The following is a 22,390-nucleotide window of genomic DNA, read 5'->3' on the forward strand; positions in this document are numbered from 1 at the left end:
CTGTTAAAAAATAAAACTGACAGATTTAGACAGACATTGACAGATTGCCTTTAGGGCCGCAGGTTCCCCCTTCCTGCACAGCACCTAGAGTCCTTTCAATTTTTAAAACAGGTGCAAATATCAGGTAGCTGGAAACCCATTTAGGGAGAGACAGTCTTAGCAGTGGTGTTTTAAATGTCTTGTGCTGGAGGGGGTATGGAAATTATCTGTGGTCCCTCAGCTCATTCGTGCAAGCAAGTCAACACTTTTAAGCCACAGTTACCAGCTGATTAACATCCAATGCTTTCCCCCCCCCTAGAAAAATACCTATATGCCGTTACTAACCATGAAGTTGTTACAGTAAGTGCCACATGACACCCTGCATATAGATATATATTGATTTTGGTGTTGTTCTCACTAATTTACTCAATACAAACAGTCCCCCTACCAAACTTCTCCCACCACCATCAAACTCCACGTCATCTAAAATGCATGTGTCAAGTAAATGGCTGAGGGTGCAATCCTATATGCAGTCATCTGGCAATAAACCCCCTTGAACTCAATAGGACTGACTTTTCAGCAGCTATGCACAGGATTGTTCCACCAGCCACTTTTACTGAACACCAGCATTGCCATTCTTAACTCTGAATCAAGACAAGTAAAGCAAAACCTACTGCTCCGGTGTGGTTGAGTGAAATAAAAAGGCAAGGAGAACAGTTCAGCATTAACACAAAGAGTAAAGCGAGTGGGGAGTTATCTGACTCAAGGTCTGTGCTTTGCTCATTACAAAGCCTTGTTTGCAGAAAACGGATATCTAAAATCTAAGCTCTGCTTTCCTTATGCAAGGGCAGACACCAAATAAGTACCAGCTCACTTTATAGCAAAGGGCTACATTATATATTAATAAAGTCATCACAGTCTCTCCTCTGATATTATTTAATGCACCAGGATCTGGTTCTAGGCATTTTTTGCATTTCAGAATCACTGCATGATAAGATTATATGCACTTATCTGCTATTAGGAAGAGAGAGAGAGAAAACAGAAGGCCTGATTAAAAGATGCATGTGATATGCTTAGCTTAGATTAGACAGAACATTTCTCTCTCTCTCTTTCTCTCTCTCCCCCCCCCCCATAAAGGAAATATGATCCTTGGCTGCTGTAATAGCAAGTTGCAGCGGGAGCTTAGGCTGTTACAGCACCCCACAGGGCCAGACTACAGAGCTCTGACTCATGAGAAAGTCATCGTTTATATGCAGAGTGTTGTTCATTTAGAAACAGCATGGCTGTGACTTAATGGGTATGACCTTCCCACAACGGCAAAAGCAGAGTCCATCTGCAAGGAGAAGGTTATCCAAAGGGAAAAGGCATAACCTTTATTAAAATGGCCAGTGGGAGGAGGAAGTTCCACACACTAAATGACGCCACATGATGAGAAGTGGGAGTTTATTAAAAGAGTCGAACAAAGGGAAAGTGCATATAATAAGACTGCACACGATGCAAAGAAGGCGGCCAGTCTGTTCTATTAAAAAAAAAACTCCATCAGGCAATATAATAAGCAGTATACATTAATACGTAACTATTTAAGTGGTATCATAATAAGCCGTCAAAGAAGTTTGTCCCACCTTATCCAGATGGCAAACCATTCTTAAGATCAGAGACCAAAGAACCAAGCATTTTGCTTCCATCTTTGTCACGCAGGTAGTGTTGGCAGGGCTGTGACCAGGAATTCCTTTAGCTCCCAGCACTGAATCAAGCCATGGAGTTCTCACCTCCAAGGAGAGGTTTCCCTTCCCTTCCCACATGTGTGATCAAACAGAGCTACAGATATGCCACAAGCTGGTGTGGAAGGAGAGAGGACCAAAGAAGAAAAGATGGTGGGAATAGCTGTTGCAGTCTCCATCATTTATTTTTATTTTCATTTACCTCTCCCATATGGATATATGGGTTGCCCCAGCCACCCTGGGTGACTTCCAACACTCATAAAAACTCCTAAATAAAACACCACACATTAAAAACTTCCCTTCAGGTGTCTTCTAAAAGTTGTAGTTATTTTATCTCCTTGACATCTGATGGGAGGGCATTCTACAGGAAGAGCGCCACTGCCAAGATGGCCCTCTGCCTGGTTCCCTGTAACCTCACTTCTCACAGTGAGGGATCTGCTAGAAGTCCTTTGGAGCTGGACTTCAGTCTAAGCATACCTGCCACAGCTTCTGTCTGCTCAGAGGCATCATCTGCTTTGGGGGCAAACCGCTCAGCTGGAAGAACTTGCCTTGAATGAACCATGGCCTAGGCCAAGGACATAGGAACATGGGGAGCTACCTTATACTGAATCAGACCCCGGGTTCATCTAGCTTAGCACTGCCTATAATGCTTGGCAGTTAACTCTCCAGGATCTCAAACAGGGGGTCTCGCCCAGTCCTACCTGAAGAGATAGGGGAATGAAGCTGGGACCTTGACATTCAAAGCAGATGATCTACCACTGAGCTACAGCCTGCTCCTGGCCAGATGTGGGCACTTCCCTAGCTTAGCACCATTCATTCAAAGGTGACCTGCTGTCCTCACAAGAATAAGGGAAACAGATATTGCATTCTTCTGCGGATGTGCTTAACAACAGCAAATTTTTATCACTCTTTCTCTGCTGTAACCCTCTGGACTTCAGCACAACTTCTCTAGAAGTAAGTTGTTTGTAGAGGGGTAGCTAAGTAAGACATTTAAAAAAGCTAAAGGCAAGGACTATGAACTATCCATGAACTAAGGGAGCGTTCAAAGCCACAAATACTCAAAATCAATTTATCTTATTTTGTCTATTAGCTGCAAAAGGTTTTAATACACATCATAAATAGTAGTTGCCAGAAGAAATAACCTTTGCTCCAATCTCTGCTCCACAAAACTAAGATCTACCTTTTTGGACAGCACAGTAGTTTCCATGGCAACTAACAGTGATCCCTTATTTTAAAGAAAGGATACTTCAGTATTCAATAATAATTGTCTAACACACACACACACACACACACACACTTTTCCAAAAACCATTTATGGGGTGGCAGGCTCTAGGGCTCCCTCAAATGAACACAGGACAAAACAGTGTGTAGAGAGAAGGCTAAACATTTGCAAAAGGGGGGATGCAATATAAATTGGAGGTACAGTAACCATTTGCCTTTTTACACGCAAAGACCCAGTTCCTGCTGTTATTTTCCAAGTGCCTTTTTAGCATTAATTGTTCTTTTATGCAAAAACAAATCAAGCCAGCCAAGAGGAAAACAACATTGGACTGAACAGCTAAGAGTTCCCCAGAGGAAAGGGAAAGTGATTTTGGAGTTAAATTGCTATATTGTTAACAGTTGCCACATTCAGCATCTTACATTTGCACAGGACCAACATACCAAAGGCAGGGGGCTAGTAACGTGAATTAACTATACTCCCAAATCTCTCTGCATTTCTGCCCCCACCCACTTCCAACTTTCATTGCCTCTACCGCCAAAAATGCCCTTAACTGCGGCCTCATACAATGATGTAGTATTTTTCTTCGCAATGGTCCATCTGATAATATTCCAAGCGTTCATATCATTCTACACATTTGGAAGGAAAATGACGCCTCTGCTACAGCTAAAATTTGTAATGTAAAGGAAAGGTCAGAGAAAAGGGCAAAACAAACCTCGAGGCATACAAAGTTCCCCCCAGACGCTCTTGCATTCTGGATGATAACAAGGCACCGGGTTGCATTTATTTATTTAATTCATACCTATAGAATTTCGTATTTTTTCATATTAAAAAATGTGTTTTCTAAGAGGCAAAAAATAATGTGTTTTCTAAGTGGTTTCCAAAAATTTGTGTATATGACTACACACACACACACACATGCTAATATATCAACATACAGTGAAACTAAAAACGGCTATTCAGATAAAACAATAAAATCCCCAAAAGGCAAAAATCTAGCAACACTTTTTGGAAACTATCTTAAGAGTCAGGAAAATGACTTGATGGGCTGGGCACCAAGTAAGTACCTGTTAGGTAGCTAGAAGATGGAATGGTTTTACTTATACAGTGAGGGGGGAAAGTATTTGATCCCCTGCTAAATTTGCCCGTTTGCCTTCTGATGAAGAAATGACCAGTCCATAATTTTAATGGTAGGTTTATTGTAGCTGTGAGAGACAAAAGGAAAACCCCCAGAAGACAAAAGTCAGAGATTGATGTGCATTATAATGAGTGAAATAAGTATTTGATCCCTTTGCAAAAGATGACTTAGTACTTGGTGGCAAAACCCTTGTTGGCAATTACAGAGGTTTTTTGTAGGTGGCCACCAGGTTTGCACACATCTCGGGAGGTGTTTTGTCCCACTCCTCTTTGCAGATCCTCTCCAAGTCAGTAAGATTTCTAGGCTGGTGTGTAGCTACTCAAACCTTCAGCTCCCTCCACAGATTTTCGATGGGATTAATGTATGGAGACTGGCTAGGCCACTCCAGGACCTTAATGTGCCTCTTCTTGAGCCACTCCTTTGTTGCCTTGGCCATGTGTTTTGGGTCATTGTCATGCTGGAATACCCATCCTCAACCCATTTTCAATGCCCTTAGTGGTTATCCAATGCTACGGATTGCTTAATTCAGGGATCTTCCATAGAACATATTTCATATGTAAGTCCAAAGCAGTATCAATAGTAAACAACAGCATGGTAGACTCCCCTCCATTCTTTACTGGTGAAGCTCATGCAAACTGCATATGCCAATAAGAATTCTGCCAGTGGTTAGAGTTAACATATGCTGAAATGGAATACTGCTGTCCGAGGGGAACTTATGAAACATACTGTGTTTCACTCCCCACAGATGTCAACTCTGAAGCTAATGGACTACTCCAATGTAAAGAGTACATGAAACGTTCTACTATTCTAACCTGCAAAGAAAACCCATGGAACAAATCTGAAAGTCCTAAGGGAAGACCTACATGCTTTTTTTTTTTTAAGTGCAGAAGCACATTTGCTCCAGCGAGCAATTGCAGAGAAAACACTGATCATTCGCCACAAGTGGTATGCATGTTAGGAAATAGCAGCAGCAGTCTGGCAAGGAACTTCTAACAGTAGATGAGTACAGATGATTGTTTAACAAGTGGTACACAGAACTATGTGAGAAGTGATCACTTTACAGCAAAGTGAGAACTTCCACCGATGTGTGGGGAAACTGTCCTGGCTTGCTGTCAGTTGCATCCTAATTGTGACACATTCCCATTTGGCAAACAGTCATTTGTTTCCACCCAAAATGTGAAGTGCTAAGACGCAGCTTTCCAAACTTTGGAAAGCCCGTCATCCTAGAACTCACATAAAGACATTGATTGGCTATAGATTCAGGACCAGCAGAACAAAGCCCTTTGCACAATGCGTAATTTGTAGGATTCACTGCCACAAGACGTGGTAATGGCTATTGGCTTAGATGGTTTTGTAAGATGAATAGACACATTCATGAAGGGTAGCTATCAATGCTAATAGCCACTGAGAGATCTAAATGGGATCTCTTATGTGCAGAAGCAGCGGGACACAGAATACTGGAGGCAAATACAGCAGGTGAAAACTACGGGTTTCATGTCCCACTTGTGGTCTTTCCAAAAGTATGGGGGGGGGGGGGAAATTGCTGGATTTTTCTTATTCAAGCTTACCAAGGGCTTCTCAGTGACAAAATCACTAATGATGGAGAAGATTCCCACTCTGTTCATCACTACCAATCTTCCCCATGCAATATGCAGCTGTGGAGGTTTTCAGAAGTGCCTCTAGAAGGTACTTTCAGTTCACACATATTCTCTGCACAAGCTGTCATTGCCTCCCTATAACTGTCCACAGAAGACAACAGTTCATCAGCAGATAAATGTGTGTGGAATGTGTTCTCTGTAGCAGGAAATTTTGAAAACTACAGTGATGCTTCAGGTTACATACACTTCAGGTTACAGACTCTGCTAACCCAGAAATAGTACCTTGGGTTAAGAACTTTGCTTCAGGATAAGAACAGAAATCGTGCTCCGGTGGTGCGGCAGCAGCAGAAGGCCCCATTAGCTACGTGGTGCTTCAGGTTAAGAACAGTTTCAGGTTAAGAACAGACCTCTGGAACGAATTAAGTACTTAACCCGAGGTACCACTGTACTGCTGTAAGAGTGCAATCCTAACCATGTCTACTCAGAAGTATGTCCTATTTAATTTGGTGGGGCTTACTTCCAGGTAAGTGGCGTTAGGACTGCAGCCTAAGTCTACTAGTTGATGGTCAAGAATTTCACAAGAAACAAGACTGTAATTTGCATTTGCCTCAGCTCCACTGGCTTCTATGGGACATGGAGATGTAAGCAGTACCAAGATATCACTTCAGTCTTGGGTTTTTCAATCTTGGCCCAATATTCTGCGATCCAATTTTTTTGCAAACAAGTAACAAAACTCCAACAGCCAACTTCAAAGAACTGGACACCCTGCAAGTTTTGACAGAAGACGGAAAGGCACTGAAAGCATAGCTCAATGAGAAAGCCTGTGTGGACAAGTCTATAATTGCATCTAATAGTTATGAAGGCAGCACCATCTGATGGACAACAGGGAAAATACACTGGCTGCAACAGATGGAAGCTTTCATGTGGTTAAGGCATGAAAATCCATCAGAGAGGTGAGGCGTTTGTGAACGTTTATTTCATCTTTGCTTTCATTATCAGAGTATTAGCTGTGCAAATTGGTTACAGGGCATTAAGTCTTCGGTGGTTAAGTTTAATCTTAAAAATAAAACAGGCAGCGCTTCCCATAACCTCATTTACAAAAGTGGCTCACCAAGTCATGTTTATTTCTACAAATAAGATTCTTTTATCTTTTTCAGCAGCAAAGCAGGCAACTGAAGGAGGGGGTGAAAGGTGGCATTCACAATCACAGAAAGCAAACACTGGCTTTCTTCCTTAACAAACAGTGATAATGGAAGCTTCTGACCCATTGGATAATCTGTGGGGCCCAATTCACTTTTAAGTTTTATAATTACATTTGTTCGCCATCTCTCATTTCTGGCTCCACCTCCACCTCCTCCTCTGCTTTATAAAAGTTTAGACATTGATACCAAAACTCAGATTAAAGGACCACAGTGCTACTGTTTGATAATGAACTCTCAGTCTACTCCCTCACCCCATCTTGCAGATTCTCTCCCCCCCCTTCCAGGCTGCCCCTCCAGGTAGGGGATCTGCCATTAGCAAGCTGTGTTACCAATAATGGTAATGGGCAATACACAAATATTATGCAAGTTCTGCTGAGTCAAGTGGAAGTTGGTGCAGAACAAATGCTCATATGATCACCGCTTTTTGATGATGCAAGCGTGAAGCAAGTTCTACAGAATGCAACATGGTAAAGATTCAAGCACAAGTTGATAATTCACGTAACAATCCTAAAAGAGGAAGAAGCAAGTCTACTGAAAATGGGGGATTATTTCCATGTCAATATGTGTAGGAACAGGATGCTAGTCTAAACTTAACTTGTCTTGAAATTTACACATCACAGAAGTCCTCTGTTCAGCAGCCACAAACAGTGGAAATTATATTTGAGTGAACTCCCTTCTTATGGGAGGAGTGTCACAATGGTGAATTTGTCAGTTTTTTATTCCTTTATATACGTGGCATATAGCAGCCTTCCCAATCTGATAAACTTTTGGACTACATCTCCCACCAGCCCCAGCCAGTGTGGCCAATGGTCAGGGATGATGGGAGTTGTGGTCCAAAACATCTGAGCCATACCAGACCAGGAAAGTCCAGAATACAGTAACTCAGTCAGTTACTTTCTGTTGCCCGTCATGCAGATCACTCTGCCTTTTGCAGAGCTTAATAGGGTCACTTCCATTTTTATGATTCCCTCCTTTTTTAAAGTTAAGTTTAACATTTTCAGTAGAAGCCTTCAAGGAGAGATTTTTCTGCAGGCTTCTGAACAGTGATCTCCCTATTTGCATGCTCTGCCAATAGGAGTATATTTCACAGAGCAGCCAAGAGTTCTTTGATCTTTCAGCATCTTCTTAGCCCAAAAGACCATTCTGCTGAATTGCACTCAAGCCTGAAGGTTGCTGGAGTCGAGCCTCAATACTTGTAATACCCAAGTAGCCATGCCTTACAGCTGTTGTCTCCATAAATGGGTTGTAGGCATTTAAAATAATAATTTTCAATAACTGGGTAGGTGAGATGGACATTTTCTTAAATCTAGGTAATTATTATTTACTTTTCAGACAGAGTTTTAAAAATAAAAGAAAGTCCACAGTAGGACAAAGAAAGCATGTGAGGAATCTACACGGCTGCAGGAGGGGGAGAAATTTACAGCAGGATAAAGAAACCATGTGAGGAATCATCTCTCACAAGGAAATTCCGACTGAAGAATGAAGGGAATGAGATTCCAAAGGGCTTCTAGGTTTTGGCTGTGTATGCTCCAAGACACAACCTCTCTCAAGATTAAAATGACAGCGACGGGACAAGTGTCAAAGAACAAATCAGACTTGTCAGCCATCCAAAGAAAGTTATTCCAGCCCTTTAGATCCCAGAGGTTGGTGGGGAAAGGGGTGGAGGAGTTACCCAATGAACTTTCAATTAAAACATTCCCAAGTTGTGATTTAAAGGTACAGCCGGACTCCTCAACCTGATGTGGCACATTTCTGAAACACTTGGCACTCCTCCTCCTCCTTTGATGGGAGACCAACTGTTTACTATAAAAAGGACTGGAGTGCCTTGACTCCGCAAAGGAAGGAATGCCTTCAAATATCACACAAGGCACAACATTTAAAAAAAAAAAAACAGGCTCCCTAAAATATAAAGACATGTCTAATGGTGCCCCCCAACAAAAAATTCCCATGAAGCCAAACACAACACAGAGTTTATTTGGAAGTTCCATTTCTGATACTGAAAGCCAACAATACTCTAACCTGCCTCCTTATTTTCAGGTGCCTGTGGAAGCCACGTTCCTCAGCTGCCTTCATCACACTTGAAGAAAGTGCAATACTATGCATGTCTACACAGAAACAAGCTTCCTTGAGTTCAATGGGACTTACTCCCGGGTAAATAAGCTCAAGGCTGCCTCCTGATTGGCGTTTTATGGCTGCCCGTGTGTAACAAGACGGGCAAGGAAAACGCAAAACGCCTATATTCCCTATAGCTCAGCTTCTACCTAGAGCTTGCCAGATAAGCTCTGAACACCCATCATGCGAAGTCAATCTCCCACAAGCCAAGACAGCCAGCCAATACAATGCATTTATATATATAAAAAAAAAACTTATACAGGTCGACTCAGAAGCAAGTCCCACTGAGTTCAATGGAGCTGACTCCCAAGTAAGCGGTGCCAGGAGTCCAGCTTCCAACGTGCAAGGAATGGCCATCTGACCTAGCCTTTCACACTCGCAGCTACACACCCGGAAGGAAAGGGAGGACGCGACGCAGCGCAACCCACAGTCGTCTTGAGGAGCGCTGCTCGGAGTTCAAGACACCCACCTCCTCCCGCTGCACAGAGGCACGCGGCGAGAGCCCAACGCCCCTTACCTGCGAAGCCCTGTCCCCCGGTTTTTTGCAACAGCTGCAAAAGAATGGCAATCGTGGCAATCCTAGTCATTCTTTAAGGGAGTTCACATCCCCTGCCCAGGGTGGTAGTGGGAGCAGCAGCAGCAGCACAGCCGGTGGTTCTCCGCGCGCCTTGCAAACATCCCTTGCATTGGAACGACCGAGGAGTTGGGAGAGCGGCTCTCTGGCGCACACAGCTGAAGCCTCAGCTATCCCTGATCTGATGAGTAGCACAAGCTGATTGAAGAAGCGAAGGGGGAAGGAGGAGGAGGAAGGGGGGGCAGAGAAAGAGAGATTTCCCCCGAGTCCTAACGCTTGCCTTTTCTCGCTCGCCGTCTCTCGCTCAGAGTAGGGGAGGGCGGACGCCACGCACTCGCTCCCGTCACTTGCCTTGACCTCAGCAACTGCAAAACCCCCAATAATGCATCCCGTCTTGTTTTGGCACAAGGCGATCCGAGAGAAGAGGGAGGGAGGGGGAGATCAATGTAATTAAGCAGATGATGCTTCTGCACGGGAACTCGACGCCGGAGAAAGGACTCCTGCAAGGAGGCAGAGGAGTTGGAGCACTCGCAAAAGCGAAATCAATGGAAGAGTGCCCGGGTGTTGCTTCCCCACCCAGCGCGTTTGCGTTGTGTGCCACCTCGGTGCCAAGAGCCTCTCTCGACTGCTTTTGTAACGGAGCAGCAGCGACAACAAGCAACTGCGAACGCAGCTGAGGTGGGTTTCCTTTGAAGAGCCGCCTGGTGATTCTCGTGGTGGCGAAGAAGGGGAAACGTCGAGCGAAGGGAAAGCGATGAAGAGAAGTGGGGGAGCAACCTTCCCGCTGGCGCGCGCGCACGCACGCCGACACACACACCCCTTTCGTGCTCAGCCAGAGCATAATAAGGATTGCGGTTAAGCCGCGCTAAGGAGAGAGAAGAGAAGATGAGCCCCCCTGCTAGGAGCATGAAAGTCACCAAAATGCAAGGTTTCCAGGGAGGCCATTATTAGATCAAATCTTCTAAAGCGCTTACAGACATTTCCAGTTGAAAATAGTAATTTTCGTCATTATTCACTTAACTTCGGATAGAGTTGGCTGCTAAATACCTACGCTCAGCAGGCGCACACGGGGAGCGAGGCATCACGCGCTCGCAAGGTTTCGCAACACAACACAAACGCGCGCGCCCGCGAAGCAGCCGCGCAGAGGCGAGGCGAGGCGACCCACGACCTGCTCGGCTTTCCGGAAAGCGAAGGGTGCGCGGGGTGGTCGCGGACGCCTCGCTTGGCACCTCTCCATCCAGTCACCTAGCTAGCGCGCCTTGCTTCAGCAGCAAATGCCAACCTCTGTGGCGACGCATCTGCTGCCCGATCTTGGGTTTACAGAGAGAGAGATGGTGGGGGAAAGGCCGCCGAGGAGCCCCCTAGTTCTCCCCACCCCATCCCCGGTTTCATCGCCGGCACGGCGGGAGATGAGTTTCTGATGGCATCTCTTAACTTTCAAAGGACGCCTTTTTTGCGCTCCTCTGTGGGGGTCTCTGCGTGCGTTTCAGTCAAAGCGCTTCCGACTTAACGAGCGCAGCTTCCTCGGCTATTTTAATGGCGCTGTTAATAATCCTGCCTCATACCGTCGCTCTACAGTGCCTCTCCACCCCCACCTCCCCACCATGCCTTCCCCCCCCCCTTCTCAAAAAGACCCCCCGCCGATGGCACTAATTTCAGACAGCAACTTGATTCGAATATACTGGATGGATACCGTGTATTGGAACGGCGGTACTCCCCGCATGGCCAGTAGGGGGTACTGTTGCATTAAGAGTAACTGATTTCCATATTACACCACCACCCCTTCAGCAACCTGAGGGGGCAGAGTGCCAGGGAGAGGAGGAAATCAAAAGATGAGGAACGTATGGGTAGACTGGCAATTTTAGAAGAAGGACAGAGAACATTACCCAGGTGAAATGATAAGAGAGCTTGGTGTAGCACTGGAGTCCAAACCCTGGACTACAAAGCTGTCAACGCTGAAGTACTGCAGCACAGAACTGTTCTCCAGATTTATAGGTGAGACCAAAGTGGAAGGAATTGCATCCACCACCCTGGGGGATAGGCTAATTTTAAATCATTTCAAGAAGCTGGCCGATAGCAATGAAAAGCAACTAGAAGAGACAGTCTGAAGAATTTCCCTGTCTCGGTAATAGCACAGTGACAGAGCATCTGCCATAAATTCAGAAGGTCCCTAGTTTGATCCCCAGCATCTCCCGGTAGGGCAGGAGAAACTTCTGTCTGAAACGCTGGAGAGAAGCTGCCGGTCAATGTACTAAACTACATGGACCAATGGTCCGACTCAGCAGAAGGCAGCTCCAATGTTCTGTGCAAAAACCACAAAATGAAAAAAGAGAGAGGAATGCAACTGTAACAACTTGTTCAATGGGTGCCAGCCAGCAAGGAGACGCTGTGTCAGAAAGGTTGGTGCTATTTTAGGGTTGTGGTTACCGACACACTTTGTTGGGACTCAGCAGCCAGCCAGCCAACACCACTTGCATTATGCAAGACAATTCACTGGAACTCACTGCAGAGTGGGTATCCATAGGGTTGCGCAGCAGCCAGTAGATGTAAAAATGTCCATGATCACTCTCTAAATTATAACAGGTGAAAAAGCTTTTTCATTGCAACAGCTAGTAGTACAAAAGACAGTTTATATAAGACAGCTGTGTTAGACCCCTGAGTTTATCTCAGGTTACCAGCAGGTGTTGAAGTGTCAGGAGGAAAATCTACCTTTCTCTGTTTCTTTTGCACCTACATCTATTGTGAATGGTGCTGACACATTCCCCATTAGGTCTGCACTGCAGCTGGATATACCTTAAGTTCTATGACATTCTGAATTACAGATAGGTAGCCGTGTTGGTCTGCCATAGTCAAAACAAAAAAATTTTTTTCCTTCCAGTAGCACCTTAAAGACCAACTAAGTTAGTTTGTCTTTAAGGTGCTACTGGAAGGAATTTTTTTTTTTTGTTATGACATTCTGAAGTTCACTTTGTTGACTGTTTGCAGTATGGTAGTGCTGCAGAGAGCTTGCTGGGGAGACAATGCAAAAAAAAAAGGACTCAAAAATAACTTAAACAAGGTTTTAATAAGAAAAGCAAAAACTCCTTTTACACTAAATACATTAACAACCAAACCAGACCCAACCACCAACCCATCCCCCAGGGTAATGGGAGAGCTAGGTGCTGCTCCTTATATACTACACCCAAATGCTGACACACCTTAATCAAATACAACTCAGCAGCACCTGCTATGTTTCACAGCTGTAAAGCTGGGTCTCGTTATTCTTGCTCTGGCCCTTGCTCTGGCCCCTTAAAGACATACACATCGGGTGGAACAATGATGAACCTTTACATTTAAAGAAACCATTCAACACACTTCCTTGAAATGTCTCTTCTGAAAATACTGGAACTGCTAGTGCTCCATAATACAAAAGCCTACTCTCTTCACACAAGTGCATGATCTTGGAGCAGAAGAAGCAGACCTCTCATCATTAGTGGATTGTGTGGCGCACATTCTGAGCCTCCATGAATTATAACCAGTCCCATTGCAGCATTATAGAGTTGGAAGGAACCCTGAGGATCATCTAGTCCAACCCCCTGGATACAGGAATTTGCAGCTATCTCATACGGGGATTGAACTTGCAACCTTGGCATTATCAGCACCACACTCTAACCAACTGAGCTATCCAGGAGTGCAATCATCCTTTTTTAAAGTCTGCTCTTCCTAATCTTGAACCTCTACTCTCATGTCCTTTAATCATTAGTTATTGTTTATATCCCGCCTCGAAGAAACTCAAGGTGGCACATTGGTTCTCCTCTTTCCCCATTTTACTCTCACAACAACCTTGTAAGGTAGGACAGCCCAAGAAACAGTGACTGACTGGCCAATGAGACCTTCATGACCAAGTGGGGATATGGAATCTGGTTTCCCTGGTCCTAGTCCAACACTCTAACCACTACAGAACACTGGCTCATTTCAGCTTAAATGAAACTAACACCATTCTGTGTCATGGCAAACTCATATAACCACTCTTGCGGCTTATTATTTCAATTAAAGCTATGCAGAATAATATTTTTTCAGCATGCAGATTAAAATTAGCCATTTCATTGGGGACAAAAGCTATCCCAAATAATTTCTCTGAAAATATATGTCATCATCATGCTTTGTTTGTTTTAAAACGCCTTGTTCAGCACTATTGTGTCCCTGGATGCTGCTTCCTGCCACCACTTTCTCTTTCTGGATGCTTCATAGAATTGTAGAGTCGGGAGGAACTACGAGGGTCCTCTAGTAGTCCAACCCCCTGCAATGAAGGAATCTTTCACTCAATGTGGCGCTCGAACCCACAGCCCAACTGAGCTATCCCTCAGCTTCCCCCTTCCCAGAGTAATCACATGGGTTATCCTATCCAGTTAGCAATCATACAGTAAACAACAGGCCAAGCACAAGGAGTTGGCCCGACCAGGGGTTCAGAAGGCTTCTCACCAGTCTGAGTGGGCAGGAGTGCCACTCACCGCCACTCCCTGCCCTCTCCCTGGACTTAGCAGTGGGTGGATGCAGGGGCACAGTGGGGGAGGGGAGGTGCCAGGAGGGCCATGGCCATGAACACACAATTTTTGAAGGGGTGTGAACTAGGCATCCCCACATGGGCACCTTCTGGTTCATCCCAATAGATTTTGCTATAGGATTGTTCCTTAATGTTCCACACACACCCCAAGAGTGACCCTACCTTCAAATTATCAAATAAAGGAATGTTTTTTTCTGCAAATATTCACAAAAAAGCATTAATACTTTCAAGACAGTTCAGTTCTAAAATGGGTCTTCTTTTTTGGAGATCACTTGTAGCCGAGTAAGATTGTCTTCCATGAACATGGTCTTAACAGTGAGTCCATAAGTGACTGTGGAGGCCAATTCTGGATCCACACGTCCTTCCACAGTGGGGACATAGGTTTCCGGGGAGCAGCTGATCACGGTGTGCATTTGCCAAGCGTGTCTTCCTCTTAGCATGTTTCTCCCTTGCATCCTGAGTTCGAGTGTCTTCAACGCCCATAACAGCTTTGGTAAAGGCTTTCCATAGTTCCAGTTACAGATAGGTAGCCGTGTTGGTCTGCCATAGTCAAAACAAAAAAAAAAAAAATTCCTTCCAGTAGCACCTTAAAGACCAACTAAGTTAGTTCTTGGTATGAGCTTTCGTGAGCTCTTCAGATGCACACTTCCCAAATGATGGGTAAAATTTTTCGGAGACACCATTGATGGAATCTTTTGAGGAGTTCTAATATGGATATAAGGGACGCGGGTGGCGCTGTGGGTAAAACCTCAGTGCCTAGGACTTGCCGATCGCATGGTTGGTGGTTCGAATCCCCGCGGCGGGGTGAGCTCCCGTCGTTCGGTCCCAGCTCCTGCCCACCTAGCAGTTCGAAAGCACAATTAAGTGCAAGTAGATAAATAGGTACCGCTTTCTAGCGGGAAGGTAAACGGCGTTCCGTGTGCTGCTCTGGTGCCAGTTCGCCGGAGCAGCTTTGTCACACTGGCCACGTGACCCGGAAGTGTCTGCGGACAGCGCTGGCTCCTGGCCTCTAGAGTGAGATGAGCGCACAACCCTAGAGTCTGTCAAGACTGGCCCATATGGGCAGGGGTACCTTTACCTTTACCTTTTAATATGGATATAATGACAAACCTAGACAGCATCTTAAAAAGTAGAGACATCACCTTGCCAACAAAGGTCCGTATAGTTAAAGCTATGGTTTTCCCAGTAGTGATGTATGGAAGTGAGGGATGGACCATAAAGAAGGCTGATTGCCAAAGAATTGATGCTTTTGAATTATGGTGCTGGAGGAGACTCTTGAGAGTCCCATGGACTGAAAGAAGATCAAACCTATCCATTCTCAAGGAAATCAGCCCTGAGTGCTCACTGGAAGGACAGATCCTGAAGCTGAGGCTCCAATACTTTGGCCACCTCATGAAAAGAGAAGACTCCCTGGAAAAGACCCTGATGTTGGGAAAGATGGAGGGCACAAGGAGAAGGGGACGACAGAGGACGAGATGGTTGGATGGTGTTCTCGAAGCTACCAGCATGAGTTTGACCAAACTGCGGGAGGCAGTGGAAGACAGAAGTGCCTGGTGTGCTCTGGTCCATGGGGTCACGAAGAGTCGGCCGCGACTAAACGACTAAACAACAACAACAACAATATGGATATAGGCTTGCTTTCCCCATCTATCAGTTTGGCCTGAATGTGAGTCCACTGAAGCAGTCATCTAAGCACCATATATATCCATATTCCAGTAGAGTGTGCCATTGTGAATGTTTCCAAATGAACATTTGTTGTGGCACGGTAAAGCTAAGTAGATGGCTTCCAAGTTGGAAAGCAGGATGGCCACTTCAGCATGCATTGTGAGGGGAGGCTTAATATTTTTTTTTAAGTATCCATTGCAGCTTGAAATAGACTCCAAATTTGGTTGTGTGAATCAGCTCTTGAAAGGAAGAATGGGGAGAAAAAAATTAGATAGTGATTTATCTGGAAGATAACTTACTTTGAGTTCCTGTGCAGCCAGTATCAGTTACTGTAGTCAATACTGAGCTAGATCGACCAGTGATCACTATAAGGCAGCTCCCTATTTTACTTCCTAAGGTCCACTAGCTAAAATGGAATTTACTTCCAAGTAATTATGTGGCGCTGTGGTCTAAACCACAGAGCCTAGGGCTTGCCGATCAGAAGGTTGGTGGTTTGAATCCCCGTGCGGGGTGAGCTCCCGTTGTTCGGTCCCAGCTCCTGTCCACCTAGCAGTTCAAAAGCACGTCAAAGTGCAAGTAGATAAATAGGTACCGCTCCAGCGGGAAGGTAAACAGTGTTTTTGTGCACTGCTCTGGTTCACCAGAAGCAGCTTAGTCATGCTGGCCACATGACCCGGAAGCTGTCTGCGGACAAACGCTGGCTTCCTTGGCCTATAGAGCGAGATGAGCACCGCAACCCCAGAGTCATCCGCAACTGGACCTAACGGTCAGGGGTACATTTACCTTTAAGTATGTATAGGAATGTGCTACTAATTTCATAGTGCACCATGTAAATAGGGTGGCCAGATGCATTACAGAACAGGACTCTCGCACCTTTAATAGTTATGCAAAGAGGGAATTTCAGCAGGTGCACCCTACTTTAGTATTGGTATTGGTATTAGCAATGCTGTTTTCTAAAAAAAAAATTAGGAGTACTCTCATTTTGACTCAAGAAAATCACCATTTTATAGTTCAAATCGGGGAAAATAAATACAGTAAATGGACAAAAGTACAAAGGTTCACAAAATGTTAAGGGGTATGTGTATCCCTGTGTACCCCCCAGAAAAAAACAGCACTGAGTATTAGTATTAGTATTACAGTCATACCTCATGTTACGTCCACTTCATGTTACGTTCTTTCAGGTTATGTCCCGCGGCAACCAGAAGTACCAGAAAGGGTTACCGTGGAAGTACCAGAAAGGGTTACTTCCAGGTTTCGCCACTCGTGCATGCGCAGAAGTGCAAAATGATGTCACGCGCATGCGCAGAAGCGGCGAATTGCAACAGACGTGCCGCTGCGGGTTGCACTCTTTTCATGTTGTGAACGGGCCTCCGGAATGGATCCCATTCGCAACCAGAAGTACTACTATAGTATTGAATCTATGCACTGTCTTTCCAAAGGACCCCAGGGTAGAAAACAAGTGATCAAACAATACAAACAGTTTAAAGATAATTCCATTACAGATGCAGACTGGAAATACTCATAAATAATCTTCAACCCTGTAGTTATATAATGCTTTGGTTCTGACATGGGGAACCTGTGGCTCTCCAGTTGTTGCTGGATTACAACCCATCTTCAAATATCTTAAGGGCTGTCACATGGAAGATGGAGCAAACTCATATTCTACTGAATGAATGGATTCCAATTTCAAGGATGGAGATTCCACCTAAGCATCAGGAAGAACTTTCTGATGGTAAGAGCTGTTTGATAGTGGTGGACTCTCCTTCACTGCTTTTTTTTTAAAAAAACCAGAGGTTGGATGGCAATCTTTTGGGGATTCTTTAGCTGTGATTCTTGCATTGCAGGGCTAGATGACCCTTGGTGTCCCTTCCAACTCTATGAACTCCCATCATCCCTGACCACACTGGCTAGGCTTGATGGGAGCAGGAGTCCAACAAGATCTAGAAGGCAACAGGTTCCCCACTCTTATTTTAGTTCAAAACCAGAAATATCTGGAAAAAGAGTGGACAGCATACCATGTGGGCTTGCGTGTTTCCATCACATAATCCCCTTTATGGGTTGCTGTTCTTCTTTTGCACAGTTCATGGTTCCCAGCATGAAGCATCTGCTGGACAGACAGGCAGGGAATTAACACAGGCTGTGGGTGGAAGCCCAGCATCTTGTAAGCACTGGATGACGTGTTTAATGAATGCACTCAGAAAGATTTTCTCATCTTCCCGTGCAATGCTGTACGAGCGACTCACTTTATTCATGCATTATTTTTAAAAATATAAATCCCAAGTAATTGCTAAAAAAATTACATGTAGCACAATCCTATAGATTTAAGTTGCATGTTGTCCAATGGGGCTTACTCGCAAGTAAGCCTGCATCAGATTTGCAGCTTAAAACAAGTAACACTGACATGCTGTATCCAATTAAGGAATTAGAATATGTTTTCTTCTGATACTGGAATGTTTGCATTTAATCCATGCACACTCAGGCTGCCATTCCTCATGATTCGAGAATAGGAGAAATTTGATGCCCTAGCAAAAGACATCTAATTTTAAAAATTGCATAAAGGAGAAAAATAACCCTTACCCCCATACATTTGACATTGAACCACAGCTGCTGTTGTCTGTAATTGGACTAATTTTCTTTGTACCTATGTTTTGCAAACAGCAGGTTAAAGTGTTTTTTCCCATGAGATGTTTAGTAAAAAATAATTTTTAAAAAATTAAACCACAAAGATTCTTTCTCTTTTTAAAGCCTTTAAAAAAGGGCTTCCCATTTTATTTTATTTTACACCTGAGCTAAATAATTATTCTAATGTGTGCGACAATCAAGAGGCAGATTTGGTCAGTATTCAGTCTCCTCTATCCGAAAATTAGAAAGGGCCACAGCTCAGTAGAAGAGAATCTGATTTGCATATTGAAAGTCCCAGGTCCAATCCCAGATAGGGGTGGGAAACCCTGAAGAGTTGCTATCAGATATTCTGAGCTAAGTGAACCAATAGTTTGACTTGGAATAAGGCAAGCCCCTACATCTCTTGGTCTAGCCGGCATGTATGTCCAGTGCAAGTGAATGTGTTCTTCTTCTAACCGAACTGTTTGCACCTGCAGCAAAGGTTTCCAGATTGGTTAAATATATATTTCGCTTTGTGACTTCCCATTACGCTCTGAGGATCTCTTTCCAACTTCCCCCATCTCACCGACAGTATAAGAGATGAGATCTGCCTTGAACGTCTTTCTTACTCCTCTTAGTTTCTTCAGCTGCTCCGTGCGGAAGAAGCCGAATGCTCGGCAGCTGCTCGAGCTAGTAAAAGAAGATATTATGCCCCACCCACCAGTGAGGAATTTTAGAGGAATGTTGGCTGCTCTGTGCCCCCCCCCCCCGAAATATCAGAAAATGCCAATGTTCAGATAGAATAGATTTCACAGAGCTGTCTCTTGCTAAGAAGCATTCAGGAGAACAACTGTCCAGAACTATTTGACTTCCTGAATAGCTGCCAGCAAATGAAAATAAGTCTAGCAGGATGAATATTGAACCACCTGCCTTCACTCAAGACCCTTGAAAGTAACTGCCTTTTTTTTTTTTTTGCCCTCAACTTCTCTTCCCAGAGTTGTTAGCATATTTGCAGCTAAGTATGAGCATAAACACAGATACCAGCTGTCTTTTTAAAAATCTGGCTGCAATATGAAATTGCTAATAGATGTCTGACACATTGGCACTGATCTCCTACATACCATTTGCCTTAATATACTCCTCCTTGCCTAGGGAGAAGTTAAGCAACCGTGCATCAATAAGTCAGGAATATCAACTTCACCTTTGCAACAGGATTTCTTTTTTTGAAAAAATCTCCTTACAGAGTGGGCTGAATGCTTCAAATCTAGGAGACTATTTGGGGCTACACTGTTCAGTACAATTACAGTGGTACCTCGGGTTAAGAACTTAATTCGTTCTGGATGTCCGTTCTTAACCTGAAACTGCTCTTAACCTGAGGTACCACTTTAGCTAATGGGGCCTCCCGCTGCCGCCATGCGATTTCTGTTCTCATCCTGAAGCAAAGTTCTTAACCCGAGGTACTATTTCTGGGTTAGCGGAGTCTGTAACCTGAAGCGTCTGTAACCTGAGGTACCACTGTACTAGATTGCAATAATATCTGTGTGAATTTGATAATAAGCTCCATTGCATCCAGCGAAGTCACTGCACAGGAGACTACAGGGTAGTTTAGAGGGAAAGCAGACAGAGGAAAGGAGGGGAAGTTCCATTGCATATGGGGAAGTCAATGCAATGACTTAGTTACACCTCAGGCTTTCCAAGGGCCTCTGGACTGTCACACCAGCCTGCCCACTCCCTACTGAGGATGCTTTTCTCCATGTCCCCTCCATGGCCAATGTACAGCTGTTGGGAGTGTTTGAGAGACTAGTCAGTCAGATCAGGACCTTGGTGTGAGATGAGGCAGGGTTGAACCTTTCGTCTCAGCTAAAGTTTCAGTCAGTATCCACCCTCCTGTGTCTGCTGTTAGCAATGGCAGGACAGCTTCCACTGGTGTCAGTGGGCACTTTCCTGCCATTTCAAATAGCTGGCATGAGGCCTATTGTCAGAGCTACCCTAGGTCCCAGCTCACAAAGGACCAACGCTGCTTCGTTGTTAAGTACAAAAGTCTTTATTGAAGTTCAGTTTCACTTCCAGAGCCGCAGCGCGCAGCTCTACGTCTCAACTGTCAGACCGCTGATGCTCCGTCTGAGTCTCCTCCCCCTTGACACCAATTTAAGATTTAAGCCTTGCTCCACCTTTTCCGCTGCTCTTTCCTCCTCTGGGTCCGCCTGCCCGCCGGGGTCTCGCCCCTTCTAGCCTCCTCTGAGGCTGATTCCCCTGAGCCGTCTCCCTCCCTCCGGCGGGCTTTAGGAGCTGGTTCCCCATCCGGGTCTCCTGCTGTCCTGCGCGCCTGCACATTTGAACTTGGCGCGCGCGCCCAGCCAGCAGCTTTCCTCCTGACCGTTTCACTGCTGCTGTCACTGCTTCCCCCTTCGGGGGGGCTAGCTGCAACTGACCTCCCTTCCGTTCCTCCACTCTCCGATGGAGGCGTGGTCAGCCCTGATTCCCTCTCTGGAGGAGACGCTGGCCCTGACACATGTGACTCTTCCCCCCCACTACGCTCTGGTGGGGAAACTGGTCCCGATCCTCCACTGCTGTTTTGGGGTTCCCCTCTGGCTCCTTGTTTCTGGTGTGTCCCCCCTGGGACCCCCCTTGCCCTGACCATCGGCGCACCCTTCTGGGAATCTTCTGATTCGCTGGAGAAGCTCATGGAATCTCTCGGGCCACTGTCATACTCCCCTACGCTGCCCTCGGATTCTTCCCCTTTGCTCTCCCATTCCTCTCTCCCCATTGCTCCTGCTCCTGATTCCCTGACATCCATCCCCCCCTCGAAGCCCCCCCTTCCCCCCTCCCCCTCTTCGGGTGTGGGTTCCGGGTGCTCCAGTGCTGTGGGTGTGAGTGCGGGATACCATTTTTCCCCCCTGGTGTGTAGCCGGTCCGCTGGATCCGGCCCAACCGCAACGGGCTCGTCGACGTCGATTTCCCCTGCTTCCATCTCTCTGCTGATGTGCTCGAATCCAGGATCCTCCCCCAACACGTCCATGTCCTCCCCTCCCCCGGGTACCTCTGGTGAGACTGCTTGCAAAGGTCCCCGCAGCAGCTCCCTGCGCCACCCCACCTCCGGTTGAGTGTCCCACCAATAGGAGCGGTCTGTGGCAAACCCCGAGAGTGATCCCTCCGGGGAGCTAGTTTCCGGCGTCGTATCTTCAGCTGATGAAAAACCCTGGAACGTACTGGCTGACAGTGTGGGTGTGAAGAGCCAGTCGTCGAAATACTCTGCCGGCATAGGTCTGTGTGGGAAGAGTGCATGGAACTCGTCTTTAAGATAGTGCTCCTCCACGGCATAGCACGGTACCCACCTGTTGGCGTTGGCTGGGGTACCTTCCCTGGCGAGGAGGTATTCCACCCCCTCTTCCCCCCACCTCGAGTCCAAAATCTCCATGACCTCGTTGAGTGGCGTCGCCCTCCGTGACCCCTCCCTCTTCGGAGATTCGTTAAGCGGGTCTGGCACGTTCCCTGGCGCCTGAAACCTGTGGGGTGCCCTGTAGGGTGTGAGCACTGACCTATGAAAGACTGGGTGCATTCTGGAGCCCTCCGGGAGCGTCAACCGGAAGGCCACTGGATTGATTTGCGCCACGACCTGGTAAGGCCCCAGCTGCTTGTGTTTGAGCTTCCTCTTGGCTAGCGTTCTGGCCGGCACTGCCTGGGCAGCTAACCAGACCCAGTCCCCCACCTGGATGTCCTCCCCGACCCTCCTGTGCTTGTCTGCCTGCACTTTGTAGGCGTGTTTCGCCAGTTCCAATTGCCTTCGGAGTTGCTCGTGGACCTCCTGTAACTCTGCTGCTAAGTGCTCTGCTCCCCTTGGCTCCCCCTCCCCCTTCGTCTCTAACCCTGGGAAAGTTCTGGGATGCCGCCCATTATTGGCGAAGAACGGTGTCACTCCTGTAGACCCGTGCTTCGTGTTGTTGTAGGCAAACTCGGCCAGCGGTAGGTAGTCCACCCAGGTCGAGGGTTGTTGATTGGCGTAGCATCGCAGGTACTGCTGCATGATGGCGTTGACCC

The 22,390-nt window shown here is 46.0% G+C and overlaps 1 protein-coding gene across 17 annotated transcripts in view; it reads right to left on the minus strand.

The window, feature by feature from the left end:
- Nucleotides 1-10,307, minus strand: part of PTPRT (protein tyrosine phosphatase receptor type T) — a 568,067-nt gene extending 557,760 nt beyond the window's left edge. For 14 of the 17 annotated variants that reach the window (XM_083618319.1, XM_083618332.1, XM_083618326.1 and 11 more), the window contains exon 1: nt 9,487-10,307. In XM_083618319.1, the coding sequence (XP_083474445.1) occupies nt 9,487-9,556 (70 nt within the window). In that variant the 5' untranslated portion in view covers nt 9,557-10,307. The remainder of the gene's footprint in view (nt 1-9,486) is intronic. The other 3 variants (XM_083618325.1, XM_083618323.1, XM_083618333.1) reach the window with 1 other exon arrangement.
- Nucleotides 10,308-22,390: the final 12,083 nt, after the last annotated feature.

This window comes from Podarcis filfolensis (assembly GCF_964270895.1).
Source record: "Podarcis filfolensis genome assembly, chromosome: 6".
Taxonomy (NCBI): domain Eukaryota; kingdom Metazoa; phylum Chordata; class Lepidosauria; order Squamata; family Lacertidae; genus Podarcis; species Podarcis filfolensis.